At 41.9% G+C, this 23,250-nt stretch overlaps 1 protein-coding gene across 2 annotated transcripts in view; it reads left to right on the forward strand.

The window, feature by feature from the left end:
* LOC115467065 (cytochrome P450 2K4-like) overlaps positions 1 to 23,250 on the forward strand; it is a 153,165-nt gene that overhangs the window by 42,466 nt on the left and 87,449 nt on the right. For both annotated transcript variants that reach the window (XM_030198743.1, XM_030198744.1), the window contains exon 3: positions 7,913 to 8,062. In XM_030198743.1, the coding sequence (XP_030054603.1) occupies positions 7,913 to 8,062 (150 nt within the window). The remainder of the gene's footprint in view (positions 1 to 7,912; positions 8,063 to 23,250) is intronic.

The raw sequence follows: 23,250 nt of genomic DNA on the forward strand, positions 1-23,250 counted from the left end.
TACAAAGACACACATAAACTCTTCTACCTTGTGCACAAACTGTTAGACACCACACCAGTTACAAACAACAGCAAAGATATACCAGACGTTGACAACCTTGCGAAATATTTCAAGGAGGAAATTATACAATTACGACTCAAAATACCTGCCAGCCATACTGAATACGCCACACTCCTAGACTGTCTAGACCCTGAAGATGGAATATACACAGCAGACAGAACCTGGACCAAATTCGAACTACTATCAGAAGACCTCATCTCTGAAACACTTAAAAGATATGCCAAATCCCACTGCAAACTAGACGTATGCCCAAATAACCTCATGAAATCAGCTCCTCAACAATTCATAACAGACCTAACGAACCACACAAACTTCATGCTATAAAACGGACTTTTCCCAAAAGAAAAAGGAAAAATTTTACTCACCCCAATACCCAAAGAAAAGCGCAAGAGAAATAACCAACTACAGACCAGTAGCATCCATACCACTAACAACCAAAATAACCGAAGGAATGGTAACTAAACAACTCACTAACTATCTAAACAAACACTCAATATTGCATGATGCCCAATCAGGATTCCGATCAAATCACAGCACAGAAACAGTATTAATTACCCTCATGACTAAATTTAAACAAATGATTGCAACCGGCAACAATATACTCCTCCTACAATTTGACATGTCAAGTGCCTTCGACATGGTTGACCACGGAATCCTATTACACATACTTGAATATTTTGGCATTGGAGGAAATGTCCTAAACTGGTTCAAAGGGTTCCTAACCAAGCGTTCTTACCAAGTCACATCAAATTCAGCCACGTCTGCCGCATGGACACCTGAATGTGGAGTACCACAAGGATCACCTCTCTCACCAACCATCTTCAACCTAATGATGATCCCTTTGGCAAAAATCCTATCAAACTATAACCTCAACCCATATATATACGCCGATGATGTAACAATATACATCCCTTTCAAACAAGACATCAAATAAATCTTCAATGAAATCAACCAAAGTCTACACATCATGAACACCTGGGCAGATGCATTTCGTCTGAAACTGAATGCAGAAAAAACTCAGTGCCTGATACTCACTTCCCAATACAACACGAAGGAATTTACCGCTATATATACACCAAAACTAAACCTTCCAATCTCAGAAACGTTAAAAATCCTTGGAGTTACTATCGATCGCCACCTAACACTCGAAACCCATGCAAACAACACAACCAAAAAGATGTTCTACTGCATATGGAAACTGAAAAGAATAAGATCATTCTTCCCAAGATCCGTCTTTCGCAGCCTAGTGCAATCCCTCGTACTCAGCCATCTGGATTACTGCAACTCACTGTACACAGGCTGCAAAGAGCAAATCCTGAGGAAACTTCAAACAGCCCAGAATACAGCAGCCAGACTCATCTTCAGAAAACCAAAATATGAAAGTGCAAAACCCTTACGAGAGAAGCTACACTGGCTCCCACTTAAGGAACGCATTACTTTTAAAGTATGCACATTAGTCCACAAAATCATTCACAGCGAAGCCCCAGCCTACATGTCTGAGTTAATCGACTTACCACCCAGAAACGCTAAAAGATCATCCCGAACTTTCCTCAACCTCCACTTCCCTAACTGCAAGGGCCTGAAATACAAGGCGCTGCAGGCGTCAACCTTTTCTTACATGCTTAAAGCCCACCTCTTCAATGCTGCGTTCAGCACCTAAGCCTTACCGTTCAGTGATTCCAGACTGCCCCAATTTGACTGCCCCTATCGGACCGACCGTTCACTTGTCTATTAGATTGTAAGCTCTTTGAGCAGGGACTGTCTCTCTTTGTTAAATTGTACAGCGCTGCGTAACCCTAGTAGCGCTCTAGAAATGTTAAGTAGTAGTAGTTGTAGCACGCAGTTCTGGAACACACTGTCGCGCAACCTGAAAACGATCTACGAACAAACCAACTTCCGCAAATTACTGAAAACACATCTTTTTGATAAAATTTACGGAAAGAACCAAAACATATAAAATCCACACTCATTGTTTACTTATACATCAACACATCCACTTATGTATTCTCAATCCTGAAATCTCACCACACTCATACCTTTAATCACAGAAAAATGTATACCATATGTTTTTCGTTATTATATATTACCCTTTAGTTTCCCGTTGTTTTCCTTTCAATGTTTCAATGTTCTTTTCCATTGATATATTCCTTAACGATACTTTGATTTTGTCTCGTATAACTCTTCACAATGTACAGTAATCCATAACCGAATTGTAACAAACTGTATTTCCATCAATCATAATGTATTGTAAGCCACACTGAGCCCGCAAAAAGGTGGGAAAATGTGGGATACAAATGCAATAAATAAATAAATAGATTGGCCACTGCTGGAAACAGGATAATGGGCTTGATGGACCTTTGATCTATCCCAGTATGGAAACACTTATTTACTTTTGGACCACCAGGAGGGAAGAGGTAGGGAGCAGAAGCAGGCAGTCTTTGCAAACTGCCTGATTGTGTTTCCCTTTTCTTTGGATAGCTCCATACCAGCTGTAAAATTATTTCATTGTAATACATTTGCATGGGGTTCTCCATGGCTGATAATGGCACACATTAGAGCCACTGAAAACCCCTTTGTGCATTGTTCACAGAATAACATTTGCTTTTGACTGGCTACAACCAGTCTAAAGCAAACATTCCCAGCACAGTAAACTTTGTGCATCTGGCCCTAATTCTGTTAATGTGTGCTAAGTTTTAGTAAAAGTGCCTTTATTGTTAGAAGCAGCATGCAAATTACATATTAAATTAAATTACTGATGTGGCCAATTGCACACAACTACAGAACTGCCATCTTGGAAACCCTGATATTTTTTAAAAATATCTTTGGTTCATACAAACTTTTAAACGTTGAAAGTGCTCCTTTTAAGTTTTTGGTTTTTTTTTCTAATTTCCTCATTTCTTTGGTATTCTTTTTTAATGTTATATACCACTGAAATAGTTTTCATTAATGTTCTGTCTCCAGTGATTAGGTGAAACGTGGTTGTGTTTTGGTTGGAACTACTGTTTTTAGGTTTTAGCTGATAAAACACCCCAATGCAAAAAAATTACCCCCCTCCCTTTACAAAGCCATGCGGCAATGCTGACACAGCCCATGCAAAGTGAATGGGCTGTGTTGGCATTAGAACCACCAGCCGCTAATGCAGCTTTGTAATAAAATAGATGTTTGTTGAATAAACACAAGAAAAAAATAATTTTCCCTAGTACTTTATCACCCTTCCCCTCGTTTGTCTTGCATTCTAAACTCCGTTTTTATTTATTTATTTGTAACACTTATACCCCGTGCTTTCCCACTTATTAGCAGGTTCAATGTGGCTTACGTGGAGGGGCATAATCGAATGTGAATGCCCATCTCCATGGGTGTCTATCTCCGAGGACGGATGCGTGAAGGGGCAGGACAGACCGTATTAAAAAAAAAGATGGGCGTCCATCTTTTGTTTCGATAATATGGTTGATGCCGGGCAAATGCATCAGATTTGGGCGGATTTGAGTTGGGCGGAATCGTTTTTCAGTGATAATGGAAACCGATGGCGCCCAGCTCAAAAACGAATAACTCCAAGGCATTTGGTCGTGGGAGGGGTCAGGATTCATAGTGCACTGGTCCCACTAACTGAATGGAAAAAGCCCTTCCCTTACTAATCTGGAAAGGAACGGGCATGCATGAAGGAAATTGAATGCAAACGAGCTGCTCGCTGTTAGCTCATTTGCACATGATTTCCTTCCTAAGGAGGGTGCCCGAACTGCCCAGATGACCACCAGAGGGAATCGGGGATGACCTCCCCTGACTTCCCCAGTGGTGAATAACCACCGCCCACTCCCCAAAAAAACATTTCAAGCTTTTGTTTTTTTAGAGTGGCAGTTGAAGACGTCCTCCCCTGCAACGGCAGTTGAGAACGTCCAAAATGCTTCCAGCACCCTCTTTATTTATTTAGATTTTGGATCACAAGTAGTAGCAGTGGGATTTGAGCTGGCCACCTCTTGATTACCAGACCAGTGATCTAACCACTAGGCCTGTCTACCACTCCTCTAAGCCACAGCCTTGAAATTTGGCTGTCCCTGTAGGGGGGGCAGTTCAGGATGTCCAAAATGTTTGCATGAAGGACGTCCATGCCTTCCTTATACCTCTGCTGACACACATATACCTCCCCTGCCCAAGGACCTACATACTGCCCGCCCCCTCCCCCCCCAAAGTGATGGCCAAATTTCAAGGAAGTGGAGTAGTATGGAGGATTGACAGACTGGCCTAGTGGTTAGAGCACTGGTCTAGTAATCCAGAGGTGGCTGGTTCAAATCCCACTGCTGCTACTTGTGATCCACAATCCAAATAAATAAAGAGGGTTTTGGAAGCATTTTGGAGGTTCTCAACTGCTGTTGCAGGAAAGGACGTCTTCAACTGCCGTCTCAGGGACAGAGGCATAGCGAAGGATATACTCTTTAAAAAAAAAAGTTTGTAAAGTTATTTTTTTCGGGGTGGGGGGTGGTTAATCACCACTGGGGAAGTCAGGGGAGGTCATCCCCGATTCCCTCCGGTGGTCAGCTGGGCAGCTGGGGCACTTTTGGGGGACTTGATCGTCAGAAAAAAGGGTCCACAAAAAGCGGCCCAAATTCTCGCTTCTGCCGCCCTTCTTTTTTTCCATTATCGGCGGAGGGCGCCCATCTCTCCTCAGCCGATAAACACGCCCCAGTCCCGCCTTGACCACGCCTCCGACACGCCCCCGTCAACTTTGTCCGTTCCCGTGACAGATTGCAGTTGGAGACGCCCAAAATCAGCTTTCGATTATACCGATTTGGGCGCCCACGGGAGAAAGACGCCCATCTCCCTATTTGGGTCAAAATATGGGCGTCTTTCTCTTTCGAAAATCAGCTGGATAGTATAACAGGTTTACAAGGTAACAAAGATTGGATAACAGTTTTAATATAATGTATGAAGAGGTGGACAACAAAATGTGGATGATTAAGATTGGTAAGGGAGGAAGATGGTAGAGGTAGAGAGTGGGAAGGGGGTGTATATTGTGCCTCTTCTGAGCACACAGCTTCTAAGTGACACTAACATAAGCACATAAGCACATAAGCACTGCCACGCTAGGAAAAGACCAAAGGTTCATCAAGCCCAGCACTCTGTCTCCGACAGTGGCCAATCCAGGCCCCAAGAACCTGGCAAAAAACCGAAAATTTAATAAGGATCAATGGACTTTTCCTTCAGAAATCAGTCCAGACCCCCTTTAAACTCAGCAAGGCCAGCTTCCGTCACTACCTTCTCCGGCAATGAGTTCCAGAGGCTAACTACACACTGAGTAAAGAAAAACTTTCTCCGATTTGTTTTAAACCTATTACATTCTAATTTCATCTTGTGTCCCCTGGTTCTATTATTGTTAGAAAGCGTAAACAAACGCTTCACATCTGTCCGCTCTATCCCGCTCATTATTTTGTAAACCTCTATCATATCACCTCTCAGCCGCCTTCACTCCAGGCTAAAGAGTCCTAGCCATCTTAACCTCTCCTCATAGGGTATTCGTCCCATCCCTTTTATCATTTTTGTCGCCCTTCTCTGCACCTTCTCCAATTCCTTTATATCTTTTTTGAGATGAGGCGACCAGAACTGAACACAATACTCCAGGTGCGGTCGCACCATGGAGCGATATAACGGCATTATAACATCCTCATGCTTGGTTTCCATCCCTTTTCTAATAATACTCAACATTCTGTTCGCCTTCTTAGCTGCCACAGCACATTGAGCTGAAGATTTCAATGTCCTATCCACGGTGACTCCCAGATCCCTTTCTCGGTCCGTAACTCCTAACGCGGAACCTTGCATAACATAGCTGTAATTCAGGTTCCTCCTTCCCACATGCATCACTTTGCACTTGTCAACGTTGAACTTCATCTGCCATTTGGATGCCCAATCCCCCAGTCTCACGAGGACTTCTTGTAATTTTTCACACTCCTCCCGTGACGAGACAACCATGGATAATTTTGTGTCATCTGCGAATTTAATTACCTCACTAGTTACTCCCATCTCGAGGTCATTTATAAATATGTTAAAAAACAGCGGTCCCAGCACAGACCCCTGAGGGACCACACTAACCACCCTTCTCCATCGAGAATAATGGCCATTTAACCCTACTATCTGCTTCCTATCCTTTAACCAGCTCTTAATCCATAATAATACACTGCCTCTGATCCTATGACTCTCCAGTTTCCTTTGGAGTCTTTCATGCGGCACTTTGTCAAACGCCTTCTGAAAATCTAGATAAACAGTATCCACCGGCTCCCCTTTGTCCACATGTTTGTTCACCCCCTCGAAAAAATGCAATAGATTTGTGAGGCAAGACTTCCCTTCACTAAAACCGTGCTGACTTTGTCTCAGTAGCCCATGCTTTTGTATGTGCTCTGTAATTTTATTCTTAATAATAGCCTCCACCATTTTTCCCGGCACCAACGACAGACTCACCGGTCTATAATTTTCTGGATCACCTCTGGAACCCTTTTTAAAAATTGGCGTTACATTGGCCACCCTCCAATCTTCCGGTATCACACCTGTTTTTAGGGATAAATTGCATATTACTAACAGTAGCTCCACAAGTTCATTTTTCAGTTCTATTAATACTCTGGGATGAATACCACCCGGTCCCGGTGATTTACTACTTTTCAGTTTGCAGAACTGCCCCATTATATCCTCCAAGTTTACAGTGAAGTCATTTAGTCTTTCTGACTCGTCTGCTTCAAATACCTTTTCCGGCACCGGTATCCCTCCCAAATCCTCCTCGGTGAAGACCGAAGCAAAGAATTCATTCAATTTCTCCGGTACGGCTTTGTCTTCCCTGATCGCCCCTTTAACACCACAGTCATCCAGCAGCCTTACCGATTCTTTAGCCGGCTTCCTGCTTTTAATATACCTAAAAAAAATTTTTGCTATGTGTTTTTGCTTCTAATGCTAACTTTTTTTCAAAGTCCTTCTTAGCCCTCCTTATCTCCTTTTTGCATTCGGTTTGACATTCCTTATGTTTTATCTTATTGTCTTCAGTCTGTTCCCTTTTCCATTTTCTGAAGGATTGTTTTTTGGCTCTAATAGCTTCTTTTACCTTACCGTTTAGCCATGCCAGCTGACGTTTGGTCTTTTTTCCTCTTTTTCTAATACGCGGAATATATTTGTCCTGTACTTCTAGGATGGTGTTTTTGAACAGCATCCATGCCTGATTCAAGTTTTTTACCCTTTCAGCTGCTCCCTTCAGTCTACTTCATTCCACCAGAAAAGATACCCAGCAATAGTACCTATGGCACCACAACACCAATGAACATATATTTTTGTACTCTCACAGAATCTCTAATTATCTGAAAAATAAACACCTAAATTTACATTGTTTAAACATTTAAGAATAGAAGTTCCAGTTATGATCGCTATTGTCAAGTAGCCCTGTCATCATTACCTATAACATCAGGTTCTACGTTCTTCTGAGGCTAAGTTACTTTATGAAGAAGTTATTTATTGCATCTAGAAACTTCACTACACTTGTACATACCAATGAGACATTTACTCAGTCAATACAGAGGTAAATAAAATCTCTCATTATTGTTTTATTGCCAGTTTTATTTGCCTTTCTAATTTCTTTTAGCATTTTCCTGTCTGTTCATCATCCTGGTCATTGATTATCTTCATTCTTCTATGTCTCTAAGGTGTTAGAGACAAAGAAGAATGAAGATAATCAGTGACCAGGATGATGAACAGACAGGAAATTGCTAAAAGAAATTAGAAAGGCAAATATGTTTTGCTTGTCTATTTTTATCTGAAATATTTGGTAAAATAAAATTTGGAAATGTGATTCAAAGGTTGTATTTACATTTTTTACATTTTCTAGGTATAATTTTTTCTCATGGTGAGACCTGGAAAGTGATGAGAAAGTTTACCATGAAAACTTTACGAGATTTTGGCATGGGAAAGAGAACCATAGAGGACAAAATTATAGAAGAATGTGGTTTCCTAATCAATCATTTTGAATCATTTCATGGTAAGTATCTCCATGTATTCTCAGGTCCTGAGATTTTTCCCTTAGTGACAGAAAGGAGGAAAAAAGCCTCAATGAAGTAGACCCTTATAGAATTAAACTGTTTTATAAATTTAGTCATTGGGAGGTTAATTTTCAAAAGCCTTTTGCTGGATTGATGCCTATTTACCCAGATAAATAATCTGTCTGAAAACTTCCCACCCTGTAAGTAAAAACAGCATGCACTGGGATTAATAGGTAGAATCAGATGCAAGGTTAGGTCAGGGGACACAACATATTTAATGATGCATTTTGAAAACTATTCATGTTATTTAGATGGGTAAAAGTATGTACAGAAAAATCAAGTCAAATCTCTGCAGGTACTTTTTTCTGTGAGTAGTCTTCAAACGTACATACTTTTCATTTGAAAACTTGTATAAAGGATACTAGGAAAAGTTTTTATGGACCTACATGAAGAGTTTGTACATTTCACCAGTAGCACACAGTGGATGTGGATTCAAAGCACTTCAAAAATCTATTTGAATCTGTGGTGAAATGGTGAATTTTCCAACATGTGAATTATACGAATATTTCATGAAGTATATTTCTCTAGTTTGGCTAGAAGGTGGTGCATGCTTTATGTTTAAAAGCTGTTACAGAGAAATGACTGTTCCTTCTTTACTTTAACACAGATAAGAAGTAACCTGCAGAGATGTGGCCACATACTTTTTAAAAATGTTATTCTGGGCCAGTGGCGTACCAATGGGGGGGCGGTCCGCCCCGGGTGTTAGCGGGTGGGGGGTGCTCCGCGAGAACCGACAGCTTTTTTTTTAAAATCCATGCAGCGATTGCTGATGCAGGCAGCGCCTCGCGTCTGCCCTGCATGAACTGAAAAGAGGAAATCGCTTTGCTGACGTCGGGCCTTCCCTCGCTTGTTGTCCCGCCCTCGAGGAAATAGGAAGTTACCTCAAAAGAGGGTGGGACAACAAGCGAGGGAAGGCCCGACGTCAGCAAAGCGATTTCCTCTTTTCAGTTCATGCAGGGCAGACGCGAGGCGCTGCCTGCATCGCTGCACGGATTTAAAAAAAAAAGCAGGGTGGTGGCTTTAGGGTGAAGAGGGCTCAGGCCTCTCGACGGAGGGGGAGCTCAGATGGGAGAGGGGGGGCTCAGAGGGGAGAAGGAAATTGGTGAGGGTGCTCAGAGGGAAGAAGGGGATTGGGGAGGGTGGGGGAGCTCAGAGGGAAGAAGGGGTTTGGGGAGGGTGGTCATAGGGGAGAAGGGGATTGGGGAGGGTGGGGTGCTCATAGGGGAGAAGGGGATTGGGGAGAGTGCTCAGAGGGGAGAAGGGGATTGGAGAGGGTGGGGGTGGTCATAGGGGAGAAGGGGATTGGGGAGGGTGGGGGTGCTCAGAGGGGAGAAGGGGATTGGGGAGGGTGAGGGTGCTCAGAGGGAAGAAGGGGATTGGGGAGGGTGGGGTGGTCATAGGGGAGAAGGGGATTGGGGAGGGGAGTGCTCAGATGGGAGAAGGGGTCTGGGGGTCTGACAAGGGGGCAGGAGGGAAATGGGTCCATGCCTGGGGCAGGTGGGAGAATGGGTCTGGGGCTGAAAAGGGGGGGGGGGCTGAAAAGGGGGGATGCAAGGCATGTGGTGGATGAAGGGGGCTGGAACTGGGGGCTGAAAAGGAGGGCATTTGGGATAAGGGGGCTAGTACTGGAACTGGGGGCTGAAACGGGGCAGGGGCTGAAACTGGGGGCTTTAAAGGGGACAGGGAGAACTGGCTGGGGCTGAAGCTCGGGACTGATGGGAGAAAAGGGCTGGGGACTGGTGGGATAGTGAGGCTGAAAAGGGGGGCAGATGGGAGATGTGGGCTGGGGCTGGAACTAGGGGCAGGTGGAATAAGGGGGCTGAAAAGAGGGGGCAGAGAGAGAGGGTGACAGACCCTGGATGGAAGTGGGGAGCGTGAGGGAGGGCAGACCTTGGATGGATGGGAGAGGGAGGGCAGACGGATTGAAGGGGCAGAGAGAAAGGGCAGATGGTGGGTGGAAGGGGGAGAGAGAAAGAGGGCAGACTGGGGTAAATGGTGGATGGAAGGGGCAGAGATGGAGGGCAGATGGTGGATGGAAGGGGCAGAAATAGAGGGCAGATGTGGATGGAAGGGAGAGAGAGGGCAGACAGTGGATGGAAGGAGCAGAGAGAGAGGGCAGACACTGGATGGAAGGGACATTAGAAAGGGCAGACACTGGATGGCAGAGAGTGAGCGAAGACATGCTGGATGGAAGGAAGACAGTGAAAAGAAGATGAGGAAAGCAGAAACCAGACACAACAAACTGTAAATATATATTTTAATTATTTTGCTTTAGGATATAGTATTGTAGCTGTGTTAATAAATGTTTATAAGTAGAACATGTAAATAAGGTCATCTTTTTATTGGACTAATTTTAATACATTTTGACTTAACTTTCAGAGAACAAAACCCCCTTCCTCAGGTCAGGATAGGATAATGTAACAGCACTATACTGTATTGACCTGAGGAAGGAGATTTTGGCCTCTGAAAGCTAAATGTATTAGTCGAATAAAATGATATTATTTGTTTTATTTCTATTTGTTAATTTGTAAAGTGGTGATTGGTATTTGTTAGTTTTTTCAAATTTACATCTGCTGTCTTTATATTTTGCACAGTACTAGGGGACGTTTTCTGTTTCTGTGGTGTTGCATTGTATGCAGAGTCTGGCATCTTGGGGGTTCAGTTTAATTTTTGTCTAAATAGAAAGTTTAAATATTACTACTTATTCTATAGTGGATTAGGGTGTATCTGTATTTGTGAAAAAGACATGGCTTTCAGTTGGCATTGACTGTGCAGGATCGACGATCTATATTATTCTGTCTGGTTTCATTTTACAATAGGTGAATTGATGTTCTAGTGCTCTCTGTAGTGTTTAAGATGCTTTCCTTTTCCTTGTGTGACTCGTAGAAATTACTGCTTATGGTATGGTAGAATCGCTCTATAGGTCCTGATGTTTTGTATTCTCGGTATGCCTAGTACTGGATTTGGGGGGGGGGGGGGGGGGTTTAAAAATGACCGGCCCCGGGTGTCAACTACCCTAGGTATGCCACTGTTCTGGGCTCTGATTTGCCCAGGAGTTCAAATTCAGTCTGGAAATACTGTATTTTTCTCCAGTCTCAGTTTGAAAGTAGAGAGAGAAAGACCTCTTTACCGAGACCCTGTGAGCAGCTATATTTCCTGAACTTCCTAGGCACTATCAAGGTAGTGATAAAATGTTTACATAGTTTTATAATTGATCCTTATTTATTTTTTGTTACATTTGTACCCCACGCTTTCCCACTCATGGCAGGCTCAATGTGGCTTACATATTATATACATGTACTTATTTGTACCTGGGGCAATGGAGGGTTAAGTGACTTGCCCAGAGTCACAAGGAGCTGCCTGTATCTGAAGTGGGAATCAAACTCAGTTCTCCAGGACCAAAGTCCCCCACCCTAACCACTAGGCCACTCCTCCAGTTACCTGTTATTTGCCTGTTATTTTCCATCTGTTTTTATAGTTCATTGTTCAATATTTTTAATGACAATAAACCCTTTTTAGTTTATTAACTCTGCTTGTCTGGCCTAAGGATCCTGGTGGTTTGTGTGTTGGATCTGTGAGTGCTTTCTAGGAACAGTGGGACCACTGGGAGTGTGGTCCCAGTAACTTAGAAATCACCAGGGATAACCTGAGAGCAGAAGACTTGTACAGAGGCAGTTGGGACCCAGTGGGTGGGAAGAGGGTGCTAGTGGAGAGTACATGCCCAGGTGCAGGTAGACCTGAGCTGTGCTTGGGATAGACCCTTTAAGTGGCCACAGGTTTAGCCCCAGGCAGGTGGCTAGCCATTTCATGATAGAATGTTAGTCAGCCTCATGCTTCCCATTGATTTTATAATTGGGTATTATAGCCAAGGTTCCAGATCAACATAGTTCATTTATAATAACCTAAATTAGTCATTTTTAGTTTTTAGTGATGCTCTAAACTTTTTTCTACCTAGAAATAAAAATCTGCTTATTCTAAACAAATCTAATCTAATATGGATGTTTCTATTCCACTTTACTAATTGGCTCAAGGCAGGTTAGAAATTAAATAGAGAAGAAAACAAGAGACATACCTCCAATTATAATATAATTTCAAATCACTTTCTTGAACCTCACAACATTTACCCCTGTGTTTACTAAGCTGTTCCGGTGGCTGCGCGCAGCAATGCCAACACAGTCTATTCAAACTGAATGTGATGTGTTGGCATTACCACATAAGCAGTCGCTAGCAAGGCTTAATGAACAGGGAGGGGGGTTAATCTCTATCCTAAATACCTGTTAAATATTGTGCAAAAAGATAACATTTAACTAACCTCCTAAAAGTGTTATAACTTGTAATATCTTTTATATTGCATGGTAGCTTATTCTACAATTTGGGATCACTACCTATAAAAGATCTCCTCCTAGTAACTGATTTTCAATGGGTTGATACTGATGTTATATTCAGTGGTGTGCTAGAGCAGGCTCTCACAGGCTCGCAAGAGCCGGTTGTTAAGTTTTTAAGAATTTTGGGAGCCGGTTGTTAAAGCAGGACCCTCCATGGCTTCTTTAACAACTGGCTCCCAAAATGTGGGCTTGGGCCCCCTGCTGAATTATCTTTTACTTTGCTGGTGGGGATGCTGAGCCTTGCAAGCCAAGTAAATAGACTACTGCTGCTCCCTGCTCCTTGTTTCCAGCTCTGGGCAACAGGCTGGGACTTCTCGAGCATGCTGCTCAGAGCAAGACGTTGGGAGTGGTGGCAGTCCATTTATTGGCTGCCAGCAAAGGTATGCCTAGCATGCCCGCATGAAGGAAGGGAGGAGAGAGAGGCAAGTGTTGCTCCCCCCCTCGCCCCCCCCCCCCCCGGCCACCCCTGGCCCTTCCAACTGCAGAGCTGGCTACATCCGGAGAAAGAGCCTGTTGTTAAAAATTTACCAGCACTCCCCTGGTTATATTCAATCTTATTTCCTGAGTGGAGCATAACTCCCTAACAGATAAATATAAAGAGATTATAAGGGGCATTTTCGAAAGAGAAGGGCGCCCATCTGTCGACACAAATTGGTAGATGGGTGTCCTTTTCTCAGGGTTGCCCAAATCGGCATAATCGAAAGCCGATTTTGGGTGTCCTCAACTGTTTTCCGTCGCGGGGAAGACCAAAGTTCCGGGTCGTGTCAACAGCATACCGAAGGCGGGACAGTGGCATGGTTAAGAAATGGGCGTCCTCGGCCAATAATGGGAAAAAGAAGGGCGTCCCTGATGAGCATTTGGTCGACTTTACTTGGTTCATTTGTTTTCACAACCAAGCCTCAAAAAGGTGCCCAAACTGACCAGATGACCACCGGAGGGAATCGAGGATGACCTCCCCTTACTCCCCCAGTGGTCACCAACCCCCTCCCACCCTAAAAAAAAAACTTTTTTTTTTTTTTTTGCCAGCCTCAAATGTCATACCCAGCTCCCTGACAGCAGTATGCAGGTCCCTGGAGCAGTTTTAGTGGGTGCAGTGCACTTCAGGTAGGCGTACCCAGGCCCATCCCCCCTACCTGTTACACTTGTGCTGGTAAATGTGAGCCCTTCAAAACCCACCCCAAACCCACTGTACCCACATGGAGGTGCCCCCCTTCAACCCTTAGGGCTATGGTAGTGTTGTACAGTGGTGTGGAGTGGGTTTTGGGGGGGGTGGGGGGCTCAGCACACAAGGTAAGGGAGCTATGAACCTGGGAGCAATTTGTGAAGTCCACTGCAGTGCTCCCTAGGTTGCCCGGTTGGTGTCCTGGCATGTGAGGGGGACCAGTGCACTACGAATGCTGGCTCCTCCCATCACCAAATGACTTGGATTTGGTCGTTTTTGAGATGGGCGTCCTCGGTTTCCATTATCCTCGAAAACTGGGGACGGCCATCTCTAAGGTCGACCATCTCAACATTTAGGTCGACCTTCTCTAAGGTCGACCTAAATGTTGAGAGTTGGGTGTCCCCGACCGTATTATCGAAACGGAAGGTGGATGCCCATCTTGTTTCGATAATAATGGTTTCCTCGTCCCTTTCCTAGGACGTCCTTAGAGATGGGTGCACTTAGAGATGGTCATCCCTGTTCAATTACGCCACTCCATGTGTTGAAGAAAATCTGGGGCTTGCCTATATAGGATTTTGAAGACAAACATCAACAGCTTCAAATGGATTCTTGCCTTCACAGGCAACCAATTTGACCAAAAATGGACCTAAAATTAAATTTGCTGCTGCGTTCTTAATTACCTGAATTTGGTGTAATTGTGTATCTAATAAACCTAATGAAACAATATTGCAATAGTCTATTTGACTTAAAACCATGGATTGCAAGGTTGTTCTAAACTGAGAAGGTTGTAGTTATGGTTTAATTTAACAAAGCAACTTCAATTTAAAAAAAGTCTTTCCTCATAATTTCATTGACTTGCTTCTCCATTCCCAGAGTAGAATCCAAAATTACCCCTAATATTTTAATATGAGCCTGGATTGAAATTTCAACTATAGCTAACTTAAGTTTTACTTGTGGAAAATCCACATCTTTACCTGATATCCATAATATGTTTGTTTTACTGGGATTAATTTTCAGACCACTCTCAAGCATCCATTGAGAAATCTTTTCATACACTTGCATTATCACCTCTGTTGTCTCCTGAAGGCTCTTTACTACTAGGAACAATAGCAAAATGTCATTGCATAAGAAAAATGTTCAATCAAAAGGCCTAGAAACAAGATACAATTCACTCAGAAAAACATTAAAAAGAATAGGAGAAATTGAACTCTTTTGTTATTGCACATTCCATTTTCAATGTTTTAGAAAGACTCTTACTCCACACGAGTTGTAAAGTCCGCTTCTTTAAAAATCCAGAAAATCACCACAGTACTGTGTCTGAAATACCAATCTGAGACAATCTTCCCAATCAAATTTCATGATTAACCAGATCAAATGCAGCTGACGAATCCAGTTGAGTGACCACAGTCGGTAGGCCCCTATCTAAGGGTCTTTTTTACAATGCCACGCTAGTGATTCCCACACAGCAAATGAGAGGAAGCTTATAGGAAATTAATGGGTTTCCTCTCATGTACCACACAGGAATTGCTAATGCGGCATTGTAAAAGAGACCCTAAATTTGTTCTCAAACTTGTCATCAGTGCAACAAAACTGTTTCTGTGCTATTCTGTGGCAAAACAAATATTCAATTTATTTGTTCTCTAGCCAACTTTTGACAGATCTCAAGTGATGTGTGTTTTTTTTTGGGGGGGGGGAGCCCAAATTTTAAACAGGACCGAGTAGTGGCCTAGGGCAGCAGATTCTGTGAATGCTAAAGAGAATCTACAGTCAAAGCAAAATAGCTAATTTGGCCAGATTATTCTAGAACTGGTGATGTTGGTGTGATCATGATTTTTTTCTTTTTTTTTGGGGGGGGGGGGGAGATAATCTAATATCTCAGTTGTATGGCTATAGATTTGGTTACCTGATATCTGTTCTCTAGACTTTAGATGCTTTGTTAAATTATTGCTTAGTGCTGACTGTGATCGATATTGTGTGAAGTTAGAGATTGCAGTAAAGAAACTGCAATACTTATTGGGAATATTGGATCTAATGGAGAACATTTAGATTCTAGCAGATCTTGATTTTTGTATCAATTTGTCTTATTGCTTGCCCCTTTTATAAAACATTGCTAATAGCGATACTTGGCTGAATCACTGTGAGATTTATAGTCCCCTCCTACCCCCACCCCTGGACTTGCTACACATATGTCAATGACCTAATAATCATTAACAGTATTCCTCAGTCACATGCAGGTAGTCTTACAGATTATTAACCTAATAACCTATTCCTATCCATTCCAATCAAGATGGCTTTTATTCAATGTAATAATTGTGGTGCATTAGTTCCAAGGCTCACCATGTGGAGGTATCTGTCTTCAGCTTGCTAGTATAAAGAGAAGCTCAGCAAACCTAAGCAGAAATTAGATGCAATTAAAGTAGCTTCTAGGACTACACAGCATCATACCAATTTACCATCACTACCTCAAAGAATAAAACAACCCAAGAATAGATCAGTCACAGTAGGTTCAGGTATATTAATATGTGTGGCCCAGAAGCATTCACCCTCACAGTTCATGCCACTATATATTTATATTGCTGCATTAGAACGCTGTGATGCTCTATAAAAATAGAACTGAAGTGGAACCAGAAAAAATGAAAGTAGCTCAAGAGAAAAGATACCCCCAAAGCACTGATAAAGAACCTAAAAACCAGAAAATTGTTGCTGCTAGGGGACTCCATTATCAGAAGCATTAACTTTGGAACACTGTTATCTTGCTAAAGATGCAAAAAGACTGGAAGCAGTGCAAAGAAAAACTACAAAAATGGTATGGGATTTGCTTTGCAAACCGTAGAAGGAGAGACTTGCTGACCTGAACATGTATAACTTGGAGGAAAGGAGAAACAGGGGTGATATGATACAGATGTTCAAATATTTGAAAGATATTAATCCGCAAACAAACCTTTTCCAGAGACAGGAAGGCGGTAGAATTAGAGGACATGAATTGAGGTTGAAGGGGGGCAGACTCAGGACTAATGTCAGGAAGTATTTTTTCACAGAGATGGTGGTGGATATGTGGAATGCTCTCCCGCGGGAGGTAGTGGAGATGAATATGGTAATGGAATTCAAACATGCGTGGGATAAACACAAAGGAATCCTGTTTAGAAGGAATGGTTCCGTGGAATCTTAGTGGAGATTGGGTGGTGACACCAATAATTGGGAAACAAAACGGGAGCTAGGCAGACTTCTACGGCCTATGCCCTGATCATGACTGAATAGATAGGGATGGGCTAGAGTGTAAATTTTAAGGGGCTTCGATGTTAGCTTCAGAACTTAGTACAAGAACTGTGCTGGGCAGACTTCTACGGTCTGTGCCCTGAGAAAGGCAAGGACAAATCAAACTCGGGTATACATATAAAATATTTTGTTGGCAGACTGGATGGACTGTACAGGTCTTTATCTGCCATCATTTACTATGTTACTATGTTAATTCAAAGGGCCCAACAAAGTGAAATGTCTTCTAGGATCCTGAGCAACTGGGAGTACAAACCAAATACTGACTACAATCAGAGAAGAGACTAAGGATTCTAACATTAATGTTGTTATCTATCTGGGAACAAATTACCTGGTCAATAATACTACACTTAGAGTGCATAGAGCTTTCCAGCAGCTGGGAGAGGGTTAAAGCCTTTAGTACAGACTGTAGCTTTTTCTGAAGTACTACCTACCTGTAGAAAGGTATAGAAAAGATTGTAAAATGCTGAAAAGTTCAATAGGTGGCTTAAAGCCTAGTGCCATCAAAAAGGTCTTAGGTATATAGGATAATGGGACATTACATAGAAAAACAAAAGACTATACTGTAATGATGAGCTGCATCCCACTCTGCCAGGAAAAGGAATCTTTGGTGAGAAAGACAGACAGTTATGTTTCTAGCCATTTAAACTAGAAGATGGGGGTGGCATATGGAAGCAGGTCACTTCAGGTAGTAACCCCTGCAAAAGAAAAGATTTGATAGTAGTGAAGAAAAGAATTTAAACAACAATCTTAGCAATTCACTTCTTAGCAATAAAGTAGAAGGTGCATTCTTTAGTCACTAGCACGCTAGATTGTTGTAATTCTATTTTAATTGGTTTGAGTGAAATCAAAATTCAACGCTTACCAATTGTGTAAAATACAGCTGCTCATTTGACAACAGAGACAAAGAGATTTGATCATATTACACCAGTATTTTACCAGCTGAATTAGTTGTCTGTAACAACCAAAAAAACTGTAGTGAAGATGAGACTGCTATTGAAATGTAGCTGGAAAGCAATGACCACAAATGCTCACAGTCTAAGCAACAAAGTTCCTGATCTAGAAACCCTGTTAGAGGAAGATGTAGATATTCATGGTTCAATGATTCCCATGAATGGGACACAAACATAATTGTCTATAATCTATCTAGGAAGAATAGAGATGGTTCAAAAGGTGGAGGAGTAGCTCTGTATGTGAGAAACAATATTAAAGTGACTGAAATGCAGGGGGCCTGGTAAAACAAAGAAGTAATATGGATCACCTTAAAAGAGTAGATGAAAAGTCCATAAGGTAGACCAGGGAACTTAATAGGATCAAGCTAGATGGTGTGGCTTCTAAATGATATGCTTCCCATCTAACGTTTCTGATTCCTCCTGGAGGAACAAGCTATCAGTTGAAATATCATGCAGAGCACTGCTCATAATGAGCTTGCTGTTCTTCAGAAGTATAGCAGCTAGGCATGACTGTCTTTGGTATCACCGGGGATTGCATTTGCTCAAAAGAAAAACCTGATGTACACAAAGGATATGGCATAATAACAAGTCCACCACCAATCTTGCTTATTGTATTATATTATTACTAGGAAAAATGCCCATTTCTGAGTGCAATGAAACGGGCGCTAGCAAGGGGCCCCCTCCCTCCATCCCTCCAAGCTACTTGTTCGCTGTGGCGTTTGCGTTTCGGCCCTGGAGTGTCATAGCTCCGCCCTCGACGTCATGACGTTTTGACGCGAGGGCGCTGCAGACACTCCAGGGCACACCGGATATCTCGGGCGCCTCAACTTCCATGGAGGCTTCAGAACGTTGGGGTTGCCTTTTATATAGAGAGATATTTCCTTAAAAAATACCGCTCAATGTTCAGCACTATTTAACTAACGAAAAATGGCTCCCGGCCTTTTACATAGCACTTAACCGACTATCCACAAATATTCTACAGAAGATAACTAGTTATCTCCCGCTGAATATTTGTGGTCTGTGCGTAGTGGCTAACTAGCTATCCACAAATATTCAGCGAATCACCAGCTAAGTTTGGTGGCCAAATTGTGCCACCAAAATAGCAGGCCTATCTTTGGCAGTTTAAACTTAACTGGCCAGTGCTGAATATCAACTTGGCTGGTTAAGTTAAGGATTGTCTTCGGCCTCGGCTTGCACCCACTTTATCTGAAGTCCAGTTTGTTTTGTCAGCCCTGGTCCCTGTTACCTGACTTGAGGAGCTTAGCAGGCAGCCCTGACTGAAGGGGTAAACCAGGGATATACACATAACCGTTAGCTCCTTCCTAATGATACCCCCAGTACCGCCCCTAACTTGCCCACTTTTTTGTTGGGCGGTCTGTGCTGATATTCCATGGCACTACCCACTTAAATCGCTTTGAATATAAACTGGAAGATATCTTCAAGTGCTAATTCATGCAGTTATTCCTATCAAGTAGCCCAGGAGTGTGGATCTATCCAGGCCACCTAGTCAGGTCACTCTCTCTCCTAAACAGCCAATAAAACCCCCAAAATTCCAATGCCCAACCCAGCCAAGGATTTGCGTATCTCCAACTAAAGGAAACAAGATTATAAAGTGCAAATGAAATACAATCTAAGATTCCCAAATTTGGGCAAGTGATATAATGAAGTTCAACAGTTTTCTTTTCTTTTCTTTTCTTTTATAAATCCTTTAAGGAGGAGTACTGGAACTCAGACTCTGGGCCTTCTCTTATCCTCCCTCTCTCAAGCAAGTTAGGTCACTGCTCTGCAGTGGTGCCTCTGAATCTTCCAGCATAAACAAACACAACCTTCTGAAAACATTGGCACAGTCTCAAAAAGAAAAACTCAGCAAGAAATAAGTGCTCCTGTAACAGTCTCAAATCACAGGGTTACTCACAGCATGAACAATGTTTGCTCAACACTGGTATTCATTACAAACATGATACAAGAAGTATTTACTTTAAGCAATGCAGACAAGGTTTATATTTCCCTCTGACAGGAAACTTTCATTTAATACAATAGTTTGTTTACTTCCTTTTCTTCATAAACAATATTTCTAAGACACAACTTAAAAGGCTGTGTCCTCAGACCACCTCCTTCTTAGGTTTATTTACTCACCCAATATCCTCCCACCAGGCTGAAAGCATCAAGAGCAGTTCTTGTAAGTTTTAACTGCCATTCCAAATATCTAGTTTAATCTGTCGTGATTTATTTCCTCCTCTGGATACTGCTCCACTTCCTCAAGAAAGTTTATGTTTTCGAGATGCTGTTCTACAGGCCCTTGTTCAAACTTGGTATCTCCCTTTTTCCTGTCAGCATTCTCCCAAGGAACAATGAGTGGTTTCTCCCCTCCCCAGCCTCTGTTTGGCTCCATAGCACACTGCTTGGTTAACCAGGGAATTTGGTCCTGATCTAAAACCCCACCTCTCCTCGACAACTGACACCTTTTCTTCCAGGCAGGTACTAATGGCTGTCAGTCACTTCCTTCCCAGGGACATGCCAGGTTTTTCCCCTTGCTGCAGGTTCTGTATTTATCCTGAGGAAGACTAAAGTCGAGTATTTTTAGGGAAGGTTTTTGAATATTGGAATTTACCATCTTGATTATTATATTCCATATTGGCTTGCCAATTGAAATGGCCTCTATAGTGGTCTTAGACCTTTTACTCTGAAGTGATTCCAATTAATACTGAATACCCTTTATCTATGCTGACAACATTCAGATACTAACCACTCTAGATCCCTTGCATCCATGTTCTGTCTACCACTGAGAAACTTACCACTAATGCCAATTTGCTACATTCTAATAAACTAAAGCTCAACCCTGACAAATCAGAGAAAGTACCTGCGTATCATATATATAAACTGCATTGGTTGTACCACAGAAAGGCAGTATATCAAATCCACGATCCTTTATCCTAAATGACAGATACTGGTATTAAGATCTCACTCATTGACTCTCTAAAATTCTGGGAGTACCTCTTAACAACAAAATGACTTTTCAATTTCATATCTCATCTCTACCTGTGGGAGCAAAAGGTACTATATATGTAGCATTACATGGCACACTTAAATATTATTTTATTATGGAGCACCACAAGTCAGAGTCAGGCGCATTCAAACATACTGATTCATGTTGAGATACAGCATTTCATACAAACTCTGGCACACTTCAACTTTCATGCAAAGCCCTGTTGATTTTTAGACCTCAGACTTGCATGCAGTCAGGAAGGACACTGCCAGACATTGCCAAGGTTGCTGGTGGACAAGGAGAATAACAACTGCACATTGTTTGTGAAACTAGGACTTCATGGTCAGAATGACCCTGCCTCATCTACTTCAAATAATACTCCCCAATAAAGTATATTGATATAAGTCCAAAAAACAATTTTTTTAATATTTTTTATTAATTTTTTACGCATTAAATATCTTGCAAAAAGGAAGGAAAAAGCCTCATCTGACTCCTTTATCAGGAAAAGTGCCTTGAATTTCCTGGAGTACAAATTGTCATCATTGGCTAAAAAGCCTTCCAACCTTCCTTAATGGTGTGTGTATTTCAAAACTCAAACAGAATAATGAGCAACTACGTAGCTTTTAGCTCGTATCACTTTGCCAGATCTCATTCCCATAATGTTGTTCCGCTGCTGACCGTGGCCAAGGTTTCATGACCTTCTTCAGGGTTCAAGGAGCAAACTGTCAAGGCAAAGTAGAAATCTCATTCAAACTACAAATACATTTCAACAATTTTTTACAAAGACTGCAATATACTTCTGCTTCTCACAGTGTAACGTGGCAACCGTATCCTTGTATTACTGGCACAGTATGGCGCCCTTCCTTTTAAAACCTGCCATCAGACGCCAGTCAGAACTATTCACCAATCCATTCATGCTTATGTAATTTCAAAAAAAGTACCACCATTCTATTCTCGCATTTAAGCCTGTCGGCTCCATTGTTTTTAAGCAAAAAAATCCATCTCTGTTCTGCTTGTAGTAAGGTCAATTGTCTATCTCCTCCTCTTTGTGCTATCTTGATCTTTTGTAAAATTACACATCACAAAATCAAAATTGTGATTTGCGAAGAGTTCAGACTGGCGTCTGATGTCAGGTTTTAAAAGGAAGGGCGCCATATTGTGTAAGCCAGGGGTCCCTTTTGACAAGTAGTGTCTACTAGGAAAGGAACTCTGAGTCACCTTCAGTTATGAAGGAGTAAGCTGATATAGTAATTTTCCCCCTGCCTAAAAATTAGGGTTTAATGACCTATGTGAGTTTTCAAGTGTACTGTGTGATATTCTATTCAACAACCTCAGCAACAGTATAGTAAAGCCTCAGGCACTCCAAATGATCTCAGGCACAGTGAAATTCCATAATAGAACTTTACTTGGATGTACTTGATAAAACTTCAATTCTATACACAAGAGAACTTATTTACATCTATAATTAGTGAAAATAAAAAATACTAAGATAAATGACATTTAGGTGCATATTTTAGAAGTTTGATTTGTTTTTTTGGACATTTGAAAAGCGATAGTTAGACATCCAAATACTGATTTTATAAAGTCAGAATCTAAAACTGGATATCTAAAACTGTTGTATATCCATAGGCAAGGGGGAATGGACTGGACAAATTTCTTTTTTTTGGGGGGGGGGGGTGGGGGGGGACTAGGGAGGACCAAAAGATGGATGTCCAGCTTCTATTGCAGAAGAGGAAGGGACATCTGTGTTCAAAAAGATGGACATCTGTATTTAGACCTGACATTTGTCTTATCCAGATTACAGAAAAGTGATTTGATTGAGAAGTATTTTCACTGAATAGCATAAGGAAAGTCTCAGTAGATATTTTCCTGTCCATGGAGGACTCTCAATTAAAAAGAACAATTATAAAAATCTGCAGTACCACTTGAACCAGCAACCTTTGGATCTTTACACTGGTTCTACTCAGTCACATTTATACCTGTACGGCCATTTTATAATATGGATGTTCCTCTGCTGCCACACAGATATCCATGTCCCTTGGTTTGCCCAATTTATAGTTTGAACATATCCGTTTGAAAAATGGTGATTCATGCTGGACATAGCCAGAATTTGGACATCCATTTTCTTGTATTTTAAAACAGGCTGTACATCAGCAGCTAGTGTTCTGAAATACATGAAACATGGATGTCCATATTCTGAGTTAGATGTCCTTTCTAAAATTCCGCTTTTAGTATATTCATTTGTGTTGTTTGAGTTAGTAAACCAGGCAGCTCAGGGGTTGACTGAGAAGATAATAACTTTACATATTCACTTGTAATTTATAAGCAAGTTCATAATATCTTGCATTAGATTCAATGGCAGTATAAA

This window comes from Microcaecilia unicolor, chromosome 3 (assembly GCF_901765095.1).
Source record: "Microcaecilia unicolor chromosome 3, aMicUni1.1, whole genome shotgun sequence".
NCBI classification, from domain to species: Eukaryota; Metazoa; Chordata; class Amphibia; order Gymnophiona; family Siphonopidae; genus Microcaecilia; species Microcaecilia unicolor.